The sequence below is a fragment of the Leptonychotes weddellii genome, chromosome 4 (assembly GCF_054177405.1).
Source record: "Leptonychotes weddellii isolate Sample4059 chromosome 4, ASM5417740v2, whole genome shotgun sequence".
In the NCBI taxonomy this organism is placed as follows: Eukaryota; Metazoa; Chordata; class Mammalia; order Carnivora; family Phocidae; genus Leptonychotes; species Leptonychotes weddellii.
In genome coordinates, this window is record NC_138372.1 from 26,414,743 (window position 1) to 26,434,385 (window position 19,643).

General features: G+C 51.1%; 1 protein-coding gene across 12 annotated transcripts in view; it reads right to left on the reverse strand.

Moving 5' to 3' along the window:
- The window catches only part of LOC115943103 (uncharacterized), a 160,341-nt gene that overhangs the window by 90,315 nt on the left and 50,383 nt on the right, over positions 1–19,643 (reverse strand). For 3 of the 12 annotated variants that reach the window (XR_014144807.1, XM_081818104.1, XM_081818105.1), the window contains one exon: positions 184–3,062. The exons of the other annotated variants lie outside the window; for them this stretch is intronic. Coding sequence is in view for 2 of the 3 variants with exons in the window: in XM_081818104.1 (XP_081674230.1) it covers positions 2,644–3,062 (419 nt within the window). In the remaining variant the exon portion in view is untranslated. Of the gene's footprint in view, positions 1–183; positions 3,063–19,643 lie in introns of those variants that run through there. 12 annotated transcript variants of the gene reach the window in all.

The following is a 19,643-nucleotide window of genomic DNA, read 5'->3' on the forward strand; positions in this document are numbered from 1 at the left end:
TCCCCCCTCCGAAGGAAGAGGGGTGGGGGGAGAGAGAGAGAGAGAGCAAGGGAGGGAGGGAAGCATAAAGGATGTGTGTATCTATAGGATAAACATGTTTGCAGAGGCATAGCGGCAGGTCTAGAAGGAAACCCACCAAACAGCCAAAAGCCCCCCGGGGTGGAGAAATCCTATACGCCTCTGTATTGTTCATTTTTTTTTTATTTGTGCAGTACATGTTTATAATAGGATGTAATCGGCTTTTTGCTGATTCTACTGAAATGGGGGAATGCTGAAGGCGAGTCCCATCCATTTATATTGCTTCACTACTCCACAAAAGAAAAAAATAATTAACCAGCATTTCCTAGACCCCTTAAGTCTGTAGGGTACGAAGGAGTTTACAATTACAGCAACAAGCGGCGTTTCTGTGGCCCCATCTGCTAGGGCAGGACTTCTAGTCTCCAAGAGGACGCAGAGACACAATTGAGCATGAAGAGCTGTTTGCTGAGTGTTTCCTACGCACCAGGCACTGTGCCAAGTGCAGTGCATGCATTAGCTGAGTTAACCCTTACCACAACCTTCTATCCATTTTATAGCTGAAGAAACTGAGGTATGACGAGGGCTGAGATTTGACTCAGGCAGCTGGGCATCCCTTGGGTGACTCATGTGTGCCCACAAATACACCTTCAAGCCACAGCCCTGCAGTGGCAGCCTGTACCCATCATGGAGGGCACCAATATGGGGGCCAGGGACGCTGAGGCTTCCAGCACCCTTTACCACCACTGGGTTGGGGCTGTGTGGCCAGAGAGCTAGGAGACCAAACTGCTAGGACAGCATCGGGACCAGTCTTCAAATTTCCGGATCCTGTCCGGGCCTGGCCACTACCCTCCTCCTAAGAGGTCCTTAGGGAAAAGAGCCCACCAAGGAACCACTCAGGGCCAGCAACCTCTTCCTAGCTTGTCTCCAGTCCCAGCCCCAATGTGAGCATGCTGGGCTGGCCCTGACTTCCTTTTCCTAAACTAAGCTGGGCCACCCCCTTCCCCAGCCTAATCTCTGATCTCAGGACCCTGAGGTGAGATGGGTTCTAGTCCCACCTGATCCCTGCCCCCAAGGGCCAGAGAAAAACAGCAGAGAGACAGACAGTAAGAGAGAGAAGCAGCCCCAAAGCCGTCCCCAGGCTGAGCAGACTACACCCTCACAAGACCGTATTAGGGCTGCCCAGCTGGGGAACGGGGGAGAGATATCGAGGCGGAGAACTGGACCTTCTCCCATTTTGGAGAAGCCCTAACCAGTGTCTCCTGCAGGGATGGAAAAGAGAAGAGAGAGCATGCCCACAAACCCTAGATGTGGCCTCCTAGATGTGGCCTCCTGAGGTCCTTAACTTAGGCAATAAGCATCCTTCTTCCCTTGGGGGTGGGGAGGGGCACAGTTTCTAGCCCTCGATGCCGATCCATCCTCGGGGAGGACTATCACGGGCAGTCAGGGAAGAGGGGACCCCCACCTCAGTGCCCTGCTGCTGCTGCAGGTGGTGGCCCTGTCACTGTCAAGCTATCAGTGAGAGAGCCTGGGCCTTCAACACACCAAGGCTGCTCTGTGTTCTCTGAAGTCCCCGTGCTAAGCTGGGCACAACGCCCCCCACCCTTTTGTGCCACACGGCCTGGCACCGACGGCACAAGCTAGCCCCCAAAAGCACCTCCTTGTTTCTACTTCCAGACCTCCACCCCCACGTTCCCAGGTCTCAGACAGGAGCCCAGATGAGGACAGAATTGCCCTCTCCCACCTCCCTAGGATGCTTTCCCCCCCTTGATCATGCCTACAGACAGCCTCCAGCCAGTCCTCCATACTCTCCATACCTACAGTCCTTGCCTCATGGTGCCTAACCCCACGTTAGCTCTGGGTAGAAACAGCCCTGCCCCCATCCGTAGCTTCACCTCCCTGTGTTCACACATTCTTAAAAGGTAACAGCTCCCCCACCCCAAAACCTCCATCAGACACAAGTCCCGTCCTTGGTCAGTCGGCCCCTGAATCGGCACAGAGCTGTGACTGACTTGTCGATGACATTACAAAAGGTCAGAGGAAATACGTAGTAACATGCCCGGCAGGGGCCGGGGCTCCTGGTCCTCGACCCCCCTCGGAAATAACAGAAGGACCTACAAGCCTCTGGAAATAAGAGAAGGACCTATGAGCCTCTGGAAACCACTATCCATTTCTCCTCTCAGATTTCATCTCCTCCTTGGTCTTCCTTTTGATCTTGTTTTCAAGCCAGAGATGAGCATTTCCACGTTGACTCAGGCTTGATTATAACTGACTCTGAACCTTTCTAGTGATTAAAGTAGCCGCAAGGCGATGTTCTCCAGAGATCTGTACTCCAGGTTGAATAATTCAAGGCATCCCTTCCAGAAGGCTGAGAAAACTGGGAGGAAAAAAAAATCAGAAAGCAGAAAACTTTTTTTTTTAAAGAAAAGAAGAGAGTAATTTCCCCCATGCTGGCTACACAATAAGTACTCGATAAACGCTGCTTAATTTTGATTGACAGAAACACTCAAACAGAAATCCAATGGAGGACTGGCAGTAACCTGGCGAGCCTGGAGCAAGAAAATGGATGCTTCCAGCAAGTGGGGCAGTTCAGGCCACATCCTCCCTTCCCACCACAGGATGATATGCTTAGGAGCTTCTGGTGTTTTCCTGACGAGGACAGAAGCTTGAAATGAGGACTGTGGGGGATGGGTGAGGTGGTAACTGTCGCCTTGCCCAGCCTCGTGGGCTGAGGTTGAAGCCAGTGGAGAAGGGTTCAGCCCAGAAGATGACGGAGCTGTTTTCATGAAGGCTGATGATGTGAGACTCTGGGTCCAGGCTGGGCTGCTCTGGTGCCCGCGTGGCCAGGTGTGACATGGTGAGGAGGGGGGGTCCTCTCTCTCCCTCAGCTCTGGCATCCTGTGGCAGAGTCAGGGAGACACGAAGCAATGGTAGAGCAGAATCAAGCCATCCATACTGGGCAGAACTCCTGGGAAGTGGCCTTCCTAATGACAGCATCAGCAGCAACGGAAGTGACCAGTCACCACCTTCAAATGGCGAGCAGAGGGCTGCCCCAGGAGAAGAAGAGGCATGGATGTGAGAACCAGCTACCGTAGGTGACCTAACAGAACCAAGGAACACTCCAGGGGGAAGAGGAGACCTCCCAAGGGGCAGATAGAGTCTGCAGCTCTTATAGTCTAGGACTAATGGTACCGTGGCTGTGCTCCCACCCACAGGCTGGGGCAGTCCGGATGGTTCAGGTTTTAGAACTTCCTACACAGGACTGGCCCGACGTTTGGCATCAATACCTCCTGGAAATCCCTAAGCTAAGAAGGCTCTGGACTCCTCCTATCCGACCCCTCGTGTTACAGAAACTGAAGCCCAGAGAGCCTGGGTTGCCCAAGGTCACACAGCTAGTTAGGATTGTGTGTGAGACAGACAGACAGACAGACCGGGATTCAGGCCCACTGACTGAGTCAGTGCCTCACCCACGACTCTAGCCATTGCTCTGTCAGCATGTCGCTGAGCTAGACACCCAGCTGCCGCGGCTCCCTGAGCTGGCACAGTCAGCATCCACAGAGCCAATTCATCTACCTGTGCTTTAATGAGCATCCGATGCTGCAACCAGGGACCTGAAGGCCCAGAAAATTCCAATTTCAAGCCCACTCTTTAGAGTCAATTAGCTTCACAAGCCCACACCCTGGAGACCCCAGGGCCCCAGGAACCATGGAACCAGCAGCTGGGGCATCTCCCCAAACACTGAGCCCCGGGCCCTGGCTGGACAGCAGTCTTGGAAATGGGAAATAGCTGGGAAATAGCCAGACAATTGGAAAATGGGGCCCAGTATTGATCTGGAATGAGAGGAGTCTCAACATCTCTGGGCAGAACAAATCATCAAGGAATAGACACACTCTCTGCTTTCAGACCCTCCCTCCAAAATCACTGCAGGTTGGCAAACTCGGGAAGAGCCCAGACAGAGAGGTTCAAAGAGGTAAGCTCTGCCACACCTGTTGGGTTCTCTGTCCAGCCCCACCCCCCCCCATTTCTATTCACCTCCTTCTCCCTCCACCTGCTCAGGCCCATGACCACTATGGCTCCGCCCCTATGGCCACTGTTGATTGGACAAGGAATGGGCATGTGGTCTGACCTGGACCAGAGTCCCTTCCCTAAGGATTGTGGGAAACTCCTGATGGGGGTGGAGGGAGAGGAAGAAAGAGATTAAGTCTCAGGTACCAGGGGCTAGAAACTGTGTGAGGGGCCTTTTCCACCCACCCTGTGGACCAGAGAAGCAAAGAAATTCTGGCTTCAGAGAAAGAAGCAGGAAGCAGAAAGGAGCAGAGAAGAACAACGGAGAGTACAGGGCCTTCCAAAATCGACCTCCTATAATGTACCCCCCACCGCCCGATCCCTCTGGGGCGCACAGACACATTTGCTCTGTTTTCTGCTGAACTGTTTCTCTTCTGGTTTAAACACCCTTAGGTCCTTCAACTGCTCCTCATTGGAGGTGATCTGTGATGCCGTCCCCATATTAAACAGACTGGGATGTCTCTGTTCCCTCTGGAGTGAGCTCAAGTGGTCCAGGCAGCTGTGAGGAGAGGGTGGCCCTCCCTGCTCCTCTGTTCAGGTGGCCCGAGTCTGTCAGCCGTGTGGCAGCCGCGCTGCTGCTCGGTTGACTCACGGGAAGCCACATTTTCTCACCTTCCTTCATTTCCCTGGAGTAAGGCTTTCAAGATGCTACCCTCTCATCGTCTGTCCCTCTCCATCTGCTCTCATCCCCTCATCCCCTGGCTCCCTGCCTCTACTCTGCTTCCTGTCCCGCCCCACACAGAAGCCAGGGCTTGCTGCCTAGGACACAGAGCTGACCGCCTTGCACCCTGGGTAAGCCTTTCCGTGGCTCCCCTACCCTGGAGGAGACAGTCTGAACCCATGGGAGCAGAGTGTTCCAGGCTCTGCCTGACCATCTCTCCAACCTGTCTCCGCTCCCCCCCGCCACCTCACAGCTGATGGGGACCACACCCGAGCGCTTGTTCTCACCCTGCCACACTTGGGGACCTGTCGCTCCTTCAGCCTGCATTGTCCTTGTGGCTACATCATGGCGGGCAGCTCTGGACTCAGACAAGATGGGTTGGAATCCAAATTCTGCCAACCAGTAAGTAGTCTATAACCTCGAGAAACTTCACTCCCTCTCTGAGCCTCTGCTGCCTCAACTATAAATCTGTAATAAAAACAACCTTCTGGGGCACCTGGGTGGCTCAGTCAGTTCAGCGTCTGACTCTTGATTTCAGCTCAGGTCGTGATCTCAGGGTCGTGAGATCGAGCCCCACGTTGGGCTCCCTGCTGGGCATGGAACCTGCTCAAGATTCTCTCCTTGCCCTACTTGTGTGATCTCCCTCTCTCTAAAAAATAAAATATAAAATAGTAAATTTGCTAGTAGCCAAATTAAAGGAAGTAAAAGGAAATGGGTGAAATTGTTTAAAACAAAAAACAAAACAAAACCTCCCCGCAGGACTGTGGAGAGAATTTGAAACAACTCAGGTAAAGCATCAAGCACAGCACCTATAGGTGCCTATGAAGTGCTTTGTCAGCCTACTAAGGTTTCTAGGTAGACCTAGAAATTCCTATCCCCATAGCAAAGCCCAGTGCCAATGTTAGCACACCCACGAAGTTTTCCCCACCCAGTCCTAGACTCTGATAGAGCTCCTGCCTCTGACCTTGTAGCAACTTAAACATGCTCCTTTAAGCTGCCTGTCCCTCTACACAATCATCTACATCCAGGTCTGTCCCCCCACCCTCTTATCTGGGTGACACCAGGGCAAGAACCGGGTCTGATTTCTTCTCTGCAACCCCCAGTACAGGCCTGGCATGCAGAAGAGATCTGTAGATGTTTACTTAATCGAATCACACTGGATGGCTCAAATCTTACTGAATTCTGTCACCTGGCATACTCTCCCAGCTTTTAGAAGTTGGACTTCCTTCTTCATCAATAACAATAATCATAGCTAAATCCTATTGCTTGCTTCTTGTGTGCCAGACACCTTCTGGGTGTGCACCTCATGATTATCTCTTTTTATCTTTACAGCCACCTATGAGGTAGGCACTGTCACTAGCCTTGTTTTCCAAATGGGGAAACTGAGGCTCGGGGAGTTGTGTCAGATGTCCAAAGTCAAGCAGCCAGGAAGCAGAGGAGCCAGATCTGAGTCCATGTGTTCTGTTTCCTCTTTTTGCCTCTTTTGCCTCTTTTTTTAGCTTTTTATTTTTAAATAATTTTCAATTTATGGAAGAGTTGCAAACATGAGGCAGAGTCCCCGTATGCCCTCTACCCAGCCCCCACTAGCATTGATGTCTCCCTTAACTGTCGTGTATTGATCAAAATTAAAAGTTAATGTTGGGACAACAATATTAACAAAACTATGGACATTACTCTGATTCCCCCAGTTTTTCCACGAATGCCCTTCTTCTGTTCCATGACCCAGTCCAGCATCCCAGGTCACAGTTAGTCGTGATATCTCCCTAGTCTCCTCTAGACTGGGACCATCTCTTGGTCTTTCCTTGTCTTTCATGACCCTGGCACTTTTGGAGAGTAACAGATATATTTTATAGATGTTCCCCAGTTTAGATTTGTCTGGCGTTTCCTTGAGAACAGTCTGAGGTTATGGGTTTGGGGGAGCACACTGCAGAGGTACAGTGCCCAGCTCCTTGCATTGTACTGGGGGCACATATCAACATGACTTGTGACTGGTGACGTTAACACTGATCACTTGGTTTCTCCCCTGCAGAGTTGCTATTTTTGCTCATTTGCTTTTAACCAGCATGCTCGAATGCCCCTCGGTCAACATCATTGGTGCTGGAAAAGAATAGTGCCTAGTCCAGTGGGATGTTTACAGGGGTAAGAGCCCAGAACAAAAGGATTCTGGATTGCCCAAAGCACGGCCAAAGTGTCAGCTGCCCCTCATGGCATCCAGAGTGTCAGGAAAGGGCATTCTCCCCACGCTGGAATCATCAAGCAAGGCTTCCCGGGATCGCAGCACTTAGGAGGGATCTGTAAGGCAGCAGGGAAGGATGACCATGCCAGGCAGGGAACCGGCCCCAGAGTGGACATCCTCACAAGGAGAAGCCAGCAGGGACAGGCTCTAAATAAGAAGGCAGGATGACTCTGTAACCCTCTCAGTCCCTTCAAAACATCTCTGCATTTATAGCCTAGAAACTCAGAGCAGTGGTTTCCAGATGGGAAAAATCAAGCCAGTGGAGCATCCCACATTCCTCCTCCGCCCCCTCCTGCCTCTGCTCCCACCGCACTTTGACACTCCTCCTGGCATTTATCACAGCCGCCTTTGCTTTTAGATGCAAGCAAGCGGGCTAGTGTGAGCACCCCCCCACCCCACCCCCCCGCTGGACTGCAGCAAGGGGGGGTCTGCAGGATTCTCCTTTGCCCCTCCTCCTCCAGGCACGGAGCCCAGGGCCCGACACACAGTAGGGGCTTAGCAAAGGCTTGTGGGAAGGTGGGAAGGGAGCAGACTCACTTCTGCAAGAAGTTTTGAGGAGAATATTCTGAAGACATTTTGTGACTCCTACCACCTTCCAAAGCTCAAAAAATCATTTTAAAAACTGATGACTGTGAAATTTCAATTATATTCACAAGGAGAGCTAGAATGAACCACAAGAAGCACAGAATAGTGGCTTTGCATTCGAGAGGCCAAAAAGGGCCTGAGAGAGGGGCAAGTGGGACAGGGTCCAGCCTTGAAGCCAGACCTATCTGCTTCCAGAGCCCAGCTACACAGGAGCAGTCCTGAATTCACAGCCCCTGCAGGAGGGGACAGCTCCAGGGAAATAGAAGTCTATAAGGACGGGCAAGTAGATGTCATGAAGCAGCTACCAAAAATAATTTTGTGCTTGAGGCTGCATTAATAGCACCATAACATCTGCACCAAAGGAGGTGATAGACCTGTTCTGCTCTATGCTGGTCAAACCACAATCAGAGAGTTGGGTTCAGAAAGACAAACTGGTTTGTGCAGAGGTTGGTCTTAAGAATAGAGAAAGGCTGGACTTAGCCAGGGAAAGGATGGGAAGAATGCTCCAGATAACAGAAAAATACGTGTGAACAATCTGAGACAAGTTCTGACACCTTCTGAGGACCTTCAAGAAAGGCCAGCATGACTTAAAGAGAGAAAGCAAGTGGTAGCCAGACTTGAGGCTAGAGAAGTGGGTGGTGGCCAAACCTCTCGGGTCACTGGAGTCATATACAATTTGGATTTTATCCCAAGAACAATGAGAAGCCCTTGTTTGTCTTTGCATATTGGCCATGGGCACATGCTGGGCTAAAAGACACCCCCCCCAACACATTAACACACCATGGAGGGACTGCTCATCTATGCCCAGTAGAGACACTATACTGGAAGAGCTTCAAAGTGGCAGCAGGAGGGGATCCCCTGAGCCTTGACCATGAGAACATGGCCCAGTGGAGAACTAGCCAAAGCCACCATTTGGCAGCCTGCCTTCACTTCTGGACCTGGCCTTCAGGGATCTCAGAGAACCAGCAGCTGGTAGAAAAGGCTTTCTGCAGCAGAATTACATGATGTCTACTTTTTTTTGGCCTCACCCTGGAGAAAACAGGACACCAGAGCTCATCTCTCTCTCCTGCTGGACTTCCCTTAAAATCAAAAGAAGCAAACACCTATTATTCCACTCTTCCTACCGTGAGTGCAGCCAATCTCCCAGGCCAGCACACGGTGGGCACCATCTGGGTCCCTAGAGATAGCTTCATAGGCACTTCACTGCAGCAAACCGCGGACCATTAGCCTCCAGCGCTGGACGCAGAGGAGAGTCCCTCTGCCCTCCACTCCACACCACCACCCCGGCCCCTCTCTTCCTGTTTCCCAGATGCCGCTCCTGGAACCTCCACCCTCAGCACCTCCCGAAATCAGGTGCATCTGTCACTGTCACTGCTGCCATCAGTGGGAATGCGCTTGCAGGTCCCTGCTTTGTCACCCTCTAGTCGAGGTCCAGGATGGGAGTGTCCGATTGGTCCTCAGCCTGTATCCTGCCGGCAAGGGAACCTGGGAAAGTGAGTTTTCTGATTGTCTGCTGAGGCTGTCTGGTTCCAAGACTCAAAAGCTAGAATGCTTAAATATGGGAACGTGGTTCCAGTGCAAGAAGACCAACAAGAATGGTGTATGCCCACCACAGGTGGCTTCACACAGCCCAGATTCTAGCACCAACTTCTCTCCTTGTCAAGGCTCTCTCAGTCTGAAGCAATGACAAGCTCAAGACTGGGAGTGACGGGCTGGATTAGAAGGCATCTGCGAGGCTCAGAGAACCCGCAAGGCAGGGGCCACTACACAGGCAAATCCCTTAGACCCTGTGACCCCAAGACTCCATGAGACCCAGGATCCCCAAAACTCCTGTTAGCAGCATAGGGAAGGGACTGTGGGTCCCGTGTGGCCGGACCCTCCATGTTTAAACCCCATGTTCACTCCCTGTGAAAGCAAAAGGTCAAAGCCAGAGGCAGAATCTACGTGAGGAGCTGAGCTGCTTCCTTTCCCTCAGGGCAGTCAGTCTCAGGGGAACCGAAACCAAAAGCTGCACAGACTGCCTCGAAGCATAAACTAAGGCTAAGAGGGACTCCCTGGCCCCTGCCTGCCCCCAACATATGCCCTAAAAGCTTCTGCTTCTTTAGCCACAATCCCACATCAAGACACAGGAAACAACCATGTCCGCCCCACCATGAAGCCAACAGCACCCTCTTCCTGGAATCCTAGGTGCCTGACCCCTTGGAGTCTATCTTCACCCCCATACCCTTCAAAGATGGGAAAACCATTCCATGAGTCCAAGCCATCTGCTTTCCAGAAAACTCCTGCACCTTATAAAACCCTTTCCTGAGATTCCAAGCCCAGAGCATCCCACCTGACAGCAGCTGGGTACAGAGGCCAGTGCTGACCTGGGAGGGAGCAGCGTCCACCAGCCAGGACCCCATCTTTCTTCCCAGGTCCTTACCTAAGACTAGGTGGAGGCTAGAAAGAAGGGCTACCCCAGGGAAACATGTTACAATTAAACCACCGTGAGAGCAAGATGACTAAAGCTCCCCCCGCCCCGCCCCATCCCCCCCGACCCCCTGTGGTTAATTTAGGATTTGCCACACTGCCCATCTCTTCCAGAAATTAGATGAAACTTTTAGGGAAGAGGAGCGATCTGTGTTGTATAATCACACACTTGGGACACCAGCACCCCCCACCACCACCCCTCCCCTTTAGCCTAGAGAAAAGAATAATAATAATAATAATTAGACTGGTCTATTTATGGTTCTGAAAATCAGCAGTTCTGGGCCACACCTGCTAGGGTCGAGCTGAGCTGCGGAAAGACTCCGTGAGGCGTCCCCACGTCTGCCTAACTGTAGCAGGCAAGATGCAGGAGGTGCCAGCATCCCTCCTTCGGGCAGAACACAAGGGCTATTTAGAACAGCTCATTGATGGGGTCAAGGAGAGGAAGCCAGAGACTCTGAAGGGCATTTCACATCGTGAAATCCAGCCGGTGGCCCAGGCTCATCACTCAGCATAAGCCTTACAGATTTATTTATATTTTGCACGAAAGAGGGAAATTACTTAGCCATAGGGATCAATTATTCAATCCAATGTTTCTAACATGGCAATAAATTTATTTCATCATCTCCCCTTTTCTTTCTCCTCTTCTTGAAGCTTAAAGAAATAAGCCACTCTCTGGGGAGCCCCGGAACAGGGACAGGAGCAGAAGCAAGGCAGGAGAGAAGCAAGCCGCCATGCCAGGAAACCACTCACTGGGCCGCCCAGCTCTGGAGAGCAAGCTCTGGAGTCGGAGTCCTGAGACTAGGGTTCTAGACCCTGGCTCTGCCACTTTTCCGCGGTAGAAGTGGCCCTGAGCAGGTAGGTCCGTGAATCCCTGAAGTGGGGATAGCTATTCTGGGCCCCGCCGGGTGGGTGTGAGGAGTCAGTGAGACCAGATATATTCCGGCTCAGCTCCTGATACATCAACGCGATTGATTGAAGATGAATTGTAACCAGATGGGATGACATGACCCATCGCTTCTCCCCACCCAGGCTGCACAGTCTGCGATGTTACAGAGACGTCATGGCTTGAGCAAGGGTAACACCGGGGCCATTTCCCAAGGCCAAAGACTACTTGGATGTCCTCCCCGCGCAGGGACAGGCTGAGTCAGTGATGTTTGTGACAGCTCCGGCCGAATGCACCCCGGAGTCCAGGGAAGCCTCCAGCAGCTGGACAAGGGTGATAAGTGGTCCCCCCTGGCACGACACCCCTTTCCACAGAGACAGGCCGGGGCTGGTGTATGGGCCATGTCAATGCAGCTACTGGTTAACGCAAGGCTGTGATGGAGAACCATGAATGTGGGAAAGGCCCGAGGAAAGGATGTTGTGGGGATGAGGCCCAGGGACGCACAGGAAACCCTGCTGCTGCAGTGGGGCGGGGGGCGGGGGGGGTTCAGAGAGAGGGGACAGCTGGAGGAAGCCAAGACACAAGGGTGCAGGAAGATGCTCAGGAACCTGGGGCGTGGGCAGCAAGGAGCAGGAAAGATCATCCTTCAAGGCCTGTGCCAGGTGTCTCCTCTTCCAGGAAGATCTTTCTATCTCTGGTTGTCCACTTGCTCCCAAAGTAGCCACAGCCCATGCATCTGTAAGACTCCTTCCCAGTGGCTTTCAAGACCCTCCAAATCTGGCCCCAGACCACCTGCATTCCCCTAGACTTCCCTTCCCCAAACTCAGCCCCTACCACTCACCCCCAGGCCTTTGCTCCAGGCATCTCCTCTACTTGGAATGCCTGCCCTGCCTCCCTGCCACGTGCCAAACCTGAGTACCCTCCTGATCCAACTCAAATGCGTCTTTTCCGGGACATTATCCTATGGCCTTCCTCCTGACCTGTTGTCATTCCGCCATCCCCAAACCCTCAGAACTTTTTGTCCTTTGGGCAGGCTCCTTCTGTACCTTGCCCTGTTGCACCGACATTCATTCCAAACCAAAAATTGATTGAGGGAAGATAAACAAACATGGCATACACATACAATGGAGTACCACTCGGCAACAAAAAGCAACAAATTACTCGTACATACAACAGCGTGGATCTTGAAAATTGGATGCTGCATAAAAGAAACCAAACACAAGAGCTCATACGGTTAGTGAGTCCCATTATGTAAAGTCCTAGAACAGGCAAGATTAATCTCTGATGATAGGCATCAGAACCGTGGTTGCCTTTGGGGACAAGGCAAGTGCTGAAAGGGGGAGACAGAACCCGGGGATTTTCTGGGGTGATGAAAATGTCCTAGTTCTGTGCTGCCCAACACAGTAGGCACTAGCCACGGTGGTCCCTGAGCACCTGAAATATGGCTAGTCTGAACTGAAATGCACTGTAAGTGTAAAATACACCCTGGTTTTCAAGGACTTAGGATGAGCAAAATAATGTAAAATATCTCATTAACAAATTTTTATATTGATTACATGGCGAAGTAACAGTTTGGTTATATTATGTTAAGTAAATATGCTATTAAAATTAATTTTACCTGTTTCTTTTTATTTTTTTAACAAGGCTACTTGTTTTTAATTACCTATGCAGCCCACATTATATTCCTATAGGACAGCACTGCTGTAGTCTTGATTTAGGTGTTGGTTACATGGGGGGACACATTCGCCAGAACTCATTAGAATATACCCGTACGATCTGTGCATTTCACTATATGTAAATGATATCTCCATTATAAAACAAATTTCAGTGAGCACCTACTATGTGCTGGCAGACACTGTGTTAGGTGTTGTTAATACCGTGCTGCCGAAAGAAAACAGACCCAGGACGCCTGCGTGGCTCAGTCGGTTAAGCGTCCAACTCTTGATTTTGGTTCAGGTCATGATCTCAGGGTTGTGATATCGAGCCCTGCATCTTCGGGCTCCGCACTCAGCAGGCAGTCTGCTTGAGATTCTCTCCCTCTCCCTTTGCCCCTCCCCCACCACCTCTCAACAAATATAAATAAATAAATAAATAAATAAATAAATCTTTACAAGAAAAGAAAAGACAAAACCAGACCCACTCAGCCTAATCAAAGAAACTGACTTTAAACAATTGCTCTAAAGCATGATTTTATCTCATTCCCAAGCTTAGTACTGTTGAGGCAGGAACTGCATTTGGGCATCTTTGTCCCCATCACTGCCTAGCACAGAGAGGGGTGCATGTCAGGTGCTCAATGTATTCTGATACACTGAGTTGAACTACTGAATTGGCTAAAATTCATGTTCTGAAACAGGCAGGTAAATAGAGTCTACCTGGGGAATGTTGTTGCCTTTCAACCGGACCAGCTAATATGTTACAGCTTTGGTCTTTTTGTAAAATTTCCTGGGACAGAAGGATCCAAAGTCTATCACCATTCTTGGCCTACTCCTTTGGGATATAATCCTAGTGTAAGTCATGAGGCCTTTTGGTTAAATACTTTGAGCCTCTTGGGTAAATACTGTGAGGAGCAGGGTCGTCCAAATTAATTTTTTTAAATAGATTTTTCTTATTTAAATCGGAGCATATATATATGGACTGCTTTTTCCCTCCAGAGATTTTGCAGGTAAAGTATGTTAGGAAACATCCACACAGAACAGATGCTCCCCACCAGGTGGGTGCACTCAGGTAAGTTTTTTAGGAAAGGTTTGTAAATAGACACGTGCCGGATTTCTTTCCAGATCCTCAGGCCTTGTTAGGAGAGTTACTCCTTGCCTATTGGCTCAGAGCACTCTTTCCACCATGCCCACTTCCAAACATCTTGGGACTAAAGGGGAACCACTCACGTGATTCCTGTTTGCTGACGAGGTTTTAAAGAAAGCCACCCCACGACCTATAGAATGACTTGGCTGTGTGGATCCGTTAGAGACCACCAAAGTGAAAATCCCACTTGCAGTAGCTGCAGGAAGAGCGTCTATATTAATTCATTTTAGGGCTGTTATTGACTTCTGCTCTGAGCTGAGCCTACGCAGGGTCCAGGGGTCCAGGAAACACATAGAAGGGTCAGGCCGGGTCCCTGACCTCTAGAATCCCACAGTCTAGTGGTAGGAGTATAATGAGGACAGTTACTGCCAAGTCACAGGTAAGAAGGGCCCAAAGAGACCACCTGGGGGGCATAAGGAAGGATGAGAGTTATCCCCACCTGGGGAAGGCTGAGTGACAGTTCCTGGCTACCTCCTCTGTGCCGAGCACTTGCTGGGCTCCGGGTCTATACAGATGGCTTAGAACAGTCTCCTCCTTCCTTCATATACCTGCCCCTCCTCACAGCAGCCAGAGACATGGCTTAAAATCATGAATCAGATCATATCACCCTGCTAGTTAAAAACTTTCTCTTTTTTTGTTTTGTTTTGTTTTATTAAAGCACAAGGATAGGACCCATGGGCAGAAAGAGCTGCTTGTTAAAAACTTTCAATGACGTCCAATTATACTTAAAATATAGCTCCATTTCTTGACATTATTATATCGGTCAGCGATCACTGTATAACAAGCCACTAGCCAGTACAACAGTTCCTGTATGACAAACCACCCAAAACACAGTGGGCTCAAATGACAATGACATAATATCACATGTCTATAGGTCAGCTGGCGCAGATGATTTAGTCTGACTCTAGAGGTTCCACATGTCTTTGAACTAAAAGGTCCACCTGGATGTGTTTTTTTCATGCAGATGGCGGAGTGCCTAGGCTTGGAACTTCTGGACAAGTATCATTGACCAAAGTAAATCACATAGCCAAGCCCAAAGGTAAGAAGCAGGAAGGATACTCCACCCACAGTGACTCCTTGGCTAGGGTGTGGATACAGGGAGGGATTAAGAATTAGAGCCAATAAGAGTGCCTGGGTGGCTTGGTCGTTAAGTGTCTGCCTTCGGCTCAGGTCATGATATCAGGGTCCTGGGATCGAGTCTTGTATCGGGCTCCCTGCTCGGCGGGGAGCCTGCTTCTCCCTCTCCCTCTCCCCCTCCCCTCTGCTTGTGTTCTCTCTCTCTCTCTCTCTCTCAAATAAATACTAAAAAAAAAAAAAAAATTGGAACCAATAATGCAAGCTATGATCTATCCTCTAATCCTCATCTCCAGGTTCACCTTGTACCATGCAATTCTCTTTCTTCACTCCAACCGCACTGGCCTTTTTCATTCCCTCATATGCAGCAAGCTCTTTCCTGCCCCAGGGCCTTTGCACAGTTCTTCCCTCTGCCTGAGACAGTCTTTTCCTCATTCTTTGTGGGATGGTTTCTCTCATCTTTCTTATCTCCCCTTTAAATGTCACTTCCTTAAAGAGACCTTTCACAGCTCCCAACTCAAGTGGGGCCCACTCTTAACTGTTTGTCATGGTGCCCTTCATCATACCCTTCACAGTCTGGACTGATCTGTGGCTTTTTCATTGTTCATTGTCCGTGTCCCCATGGGACCGTAAGCTCCACAGGGAAAGACAAGGTGAGTTTTGCTCACCAAACCACACCGCCTGCGCCTTGCACGGTGACTGACACCTAACAGGTGTTCAGCTCACATTTGAGTGAATAAATGAGTTGCATTTGAGCTGACCTTTGGAGGAAGGTTGGAATTTGAGAAGCTGATGGAAGAAAATGTGTTCCAGGCAAAAGAAACAGCCTCGGCCCATGGTTCTCAAAGTGTGGTGCCCAGGCCAGCAGCTTCAGCCCTCACTTGGGAACTTGTTAGAAATGCCCATTCCTAGGCCCTGACATAGACCTCTGAAGCCAGGATCCCTAGGGGTGGGGCCCAGCAATTCTGCATTTGCCTGGTCTGTGACGTAGGTGTGGCCAGGAGCCAATGCCCACAGCTGACCACGACAGGCAAAAGTAGGGCCACTCTTCCTCCCAAAACTGGACTTAACCAAAGGTGAGGCAGGTCTGGCCGTCCAACGGGATGCAGAGAATGGGACTAACTTGGAAGCACCTGCCCAGAAGGGGGTGAGCCTTATTCATCTCCAGAACCCCAGTAGAGGGATGGGGGATGGGAAAGGAGCTTCTTGGAAAGGGCCTCGATCCAGAGCTCAGACTAGAAACTGAAGCGAGGGACGTTGCCGTCTGGGGAGACAAAGGGATGCTGGCACTGGCCTGGACTCGGGGGGCCTGACAGCCGCGCAGCTTGAGAAGGCAAGATGTCACCCGACCTTTGGGTGGGAGCAAGCCTCTGGCTGCTAGTCAGAGAGCCAGGCCTCCAGCCCCACCAGTCAGCCACCTCACAGCTCCCCCCACCCTGGGGTCTCAGTCTCCTCATCAGTAAAATGGGCACGAGGAGACCATCACCAAGACACCTTCTCATATATTCTCTGTGATTGCCTCACTTGTAGCAGCAGGTGTCTTCGCAGAACTCCAGCTAGGCAGAATGCTCTGGGGCGCTCGGAGGGCAAAGCAAAGAGTAAGAGTGTGCTGTTGACCTGGGGAGTCCCCAGGAGGAAGATGGAGAGGAAGTTAGAGACACCAGAACACGCATCAAGACCTGGTGAGGACAGTGCAGCTGGGCTGCTGGGGGATAGGGGAGGTGGGGGGGGCGGCGCGCACAGCCAGGTAGCCACGTCCCATTCCCACCCTCTGGTCTGAACACCCATTCTAAACCCAGTCCTCCCTCGTTGTTCTGTTTTGTTACACGCTGTTCTTTTCCTCATGACACCCATCCTGACTTAGGTTCTTTTTATTTATTTATTTATAGGCCAAACACTTACAGAGCACTTATATGTGCCAGGCACTATTCTAAATGCTTTATGCATAGTAACTCACTTAATCCTCACAACAACCCTATGAGAGAAGTGTTATTGTTAATCCCATTTTACAGATGAGAAAAGCGAGGCACAGAAGATCAAGGAATTTGCCCAAGATCAGCATAGCTCATAAGCAGCAGAGCTAGGACTTGAACCCACGTGCTTCCTAAGGGCAGGGCTTAGGTCCGTTTCACTCATTTGTGTTTATTATCTAGCACATAGTAGGAGCTCGATAAATTCATTAAATCTACAAGGGAATGATAGGACCCAGGACGGCTGACATGGGCTCAAACTGCCACCGGAGACCCACTAGGACTAGGCGGGGGCCGGCTCCCACTGTGAGGAGTTCGCCATCTGGCCATTCTGTGCCCTGAGCTGGGGTCTCCCTGGGCCCTCAAGAAGGTCCTAGAGTCCGGCTTGAACCCTCGCTGGGGTCTGTTGGAACAGGAGCCTCTGCCTTCCCGTGGCTTCCCCTGCCCCCTCCGCCTCTGTGGTTGGAGACTGCAATTAATTATGCCGTGTAATTAGATAAAGAATATTCATTTTTCATTAATGACAGTAAACTCTTGCTCTATGGCTGAGTTCCTTATGTTTTAATTAAGCAGGGCTCCTGAAAGCCGCGTGGCTCCTTTGCGAGTGCTCCCTCTTATAATGAACAGTCACTTAGAATTTTAAGAAGTGAAGGAATCCTTCCCCAAGTTAATTACCTCAAAATTAGCTTAATCACAGCTCATTTAAACTTATCTAAACAACAGCGCAAGGAGTTTCAGGAAACAGAGGTTCTGACTTGGCTTGTTATCGTCACAAAAAGTCATAATAACATGAAAGTCCCTCCGAAGGGTAGCAGTGACCCCTTGCTCCATTGGCTGAGGTCTCCTCAGAGCCAGAATGTTCGCAGCATCAGAGGACTGCGCCAGGAGGGGACGTCTGGCCTATTCCACCACCAACGGCACATCTATGGCCGCCGTGGTTCCTGGGGGATACGGGGTGCTGGGGACCCCTCTCTTGCCTGCTCTCGGAGAGAGGACAAAGCACCAGGTCCAGGGTCTAGGCTGCCCCTCCCACCTCAAACACCCCACACCTCCTTCATCACTCTCCGGCCTGGTCGTACCTGGCTTGTGGCCACTTGCAGCCTCTCTCTACTGGGCAGGTCCACACCATGCGTCTGTGCAGAGGAGGTGACCAGGCCCTGGAGAAGCACAGGCTCTGGCGGGGAGCACCCCACGGGTGCTCAGTATGCATTTACGGAATGAATGACCAGCTGCATGGCCCCAGGATGCAGAGCTAGGATCAATTACAAAACTGCCAGAGTTTAGCTCACTACAGAAACAGGACCATCCTCCAGGAAAGCCAGGCTGGGCTATCCCCAAAGAACATTCATGGAAGCCTCACTGTGTGCCCGGCACTGGGCTGAGTCCTACCCATCAAGCATCTCATTTAATCCTCTCAACAGCCCTGCAGCATAAGGACGATTTTTTTTTTAAGATTTTTTTATTTATCTGAGAGAGAGACAGAGCATGAGCAGGGGGAGGAGGGGGAGGGAGAGGGAGAAGCAGGCTCCCTGCGGAGCAGGGGAGCCTGATGCGGGGCTGGACCCCAGGACCCTGAGATCATGACCTGAGCCAAAGGCAGACGCTTAACGACTGAGCCACCCAGGTTCCCCATAAGGACGATTATTATCCTTTTGTCACAGGTGGGAAACCTGGCACAAAAAGGTGACAGAACTTGCCCAAGGTCACATCAGTAATAAACGGAGGAGGTAAACCCAGACAGTTGGGTTCCAAAGCCTAAGAAGGAGTCACCTCCCAGGCTGGGGGTGTGCAGAGGCTGGAGGACCACAGGTATGAGGACGCTCCAGAGGGGAGCCCCGGGTCGGAATGGAAAAGACAGGAGACTGGGTGAAACCTGGCCCCCCCCACCGTGCTATTTGTAGGTTAGAAGGGTTTGGGGCCTCAGACATTTCCACCTGTCCCTCGGACACCACACCGTTTAGCCCAACACCGTGATTTGGAAGGGTGACTGGAGCGAGCCCTGCAGAGAAGCCTCCCTGCACCTCGCCCCCCCGCATACACCCCCCTGCGGGGAGGGATGGGGGCAAGCAGGGAGGAGGCTGCAGCTCCCCCTCCCGGTAGAACAGCTTGGGACCTCTGAGTGAAAGAGGCTGGGAAATTATTTATCTGCATCCTCTGTTCCACACAATTGGCTTTCCTTTGCCAACTCCCTGTTGGAGTGGGAATGCTCTAAAAGCCTGGAAGGGGCGTCAAGCCATCATAAAAGACTTCCAAAAATAAGAAGCCCCCTCCATGCTGTAGAGATAAATAGCTCTGGCAGCCAGCACTCCTTGCTCCTCCTGCCCAATCCGAGGTCACCCTGACTCCACCAAAGGACCCTGTAGCTCCTGGCAAGGGTCCAGAACTTCCCAGCCACTACCTGTCCCCTCCTCCACCTCCCCCTTCTCCAGGAGAGGTGGCACCACTGTAATTCCGGCTGTCACTGCCCTAATTACACCCCATAGCCCTCCCGCCAGCACCATGCGCCCCAAACCGCCTGCATAATGGGCCTTTTTTTTTTTTTTTAAAGACACTCTCTCCTTTTCACAGCTGCCTTTTGAAGGCGAACAATCTCACACAATGTCGCTTAATGACAGCGCAGCTCCACGATTCCCAGCCCCCAGGCCCCCAGCCCTCTTCCTCCCTCTCTCTCTCTCTCTCTCCCTCTTCCTCGCTCTGTCTCTCTCCCCCCTTTTTTTTTTACATGATAATCATAATTGTCATAATCACCCTGGAGTTAAAAGAAGGTACCTGGGACATTTCAATCAATCACAAAGTGACCTAATAAAAGGTCAGGATGGTTTGTGTGGAAAGGAGGCTGCAGGGAGGAAGGCAGACACACAATCACACACGCGCGAATGCACACAC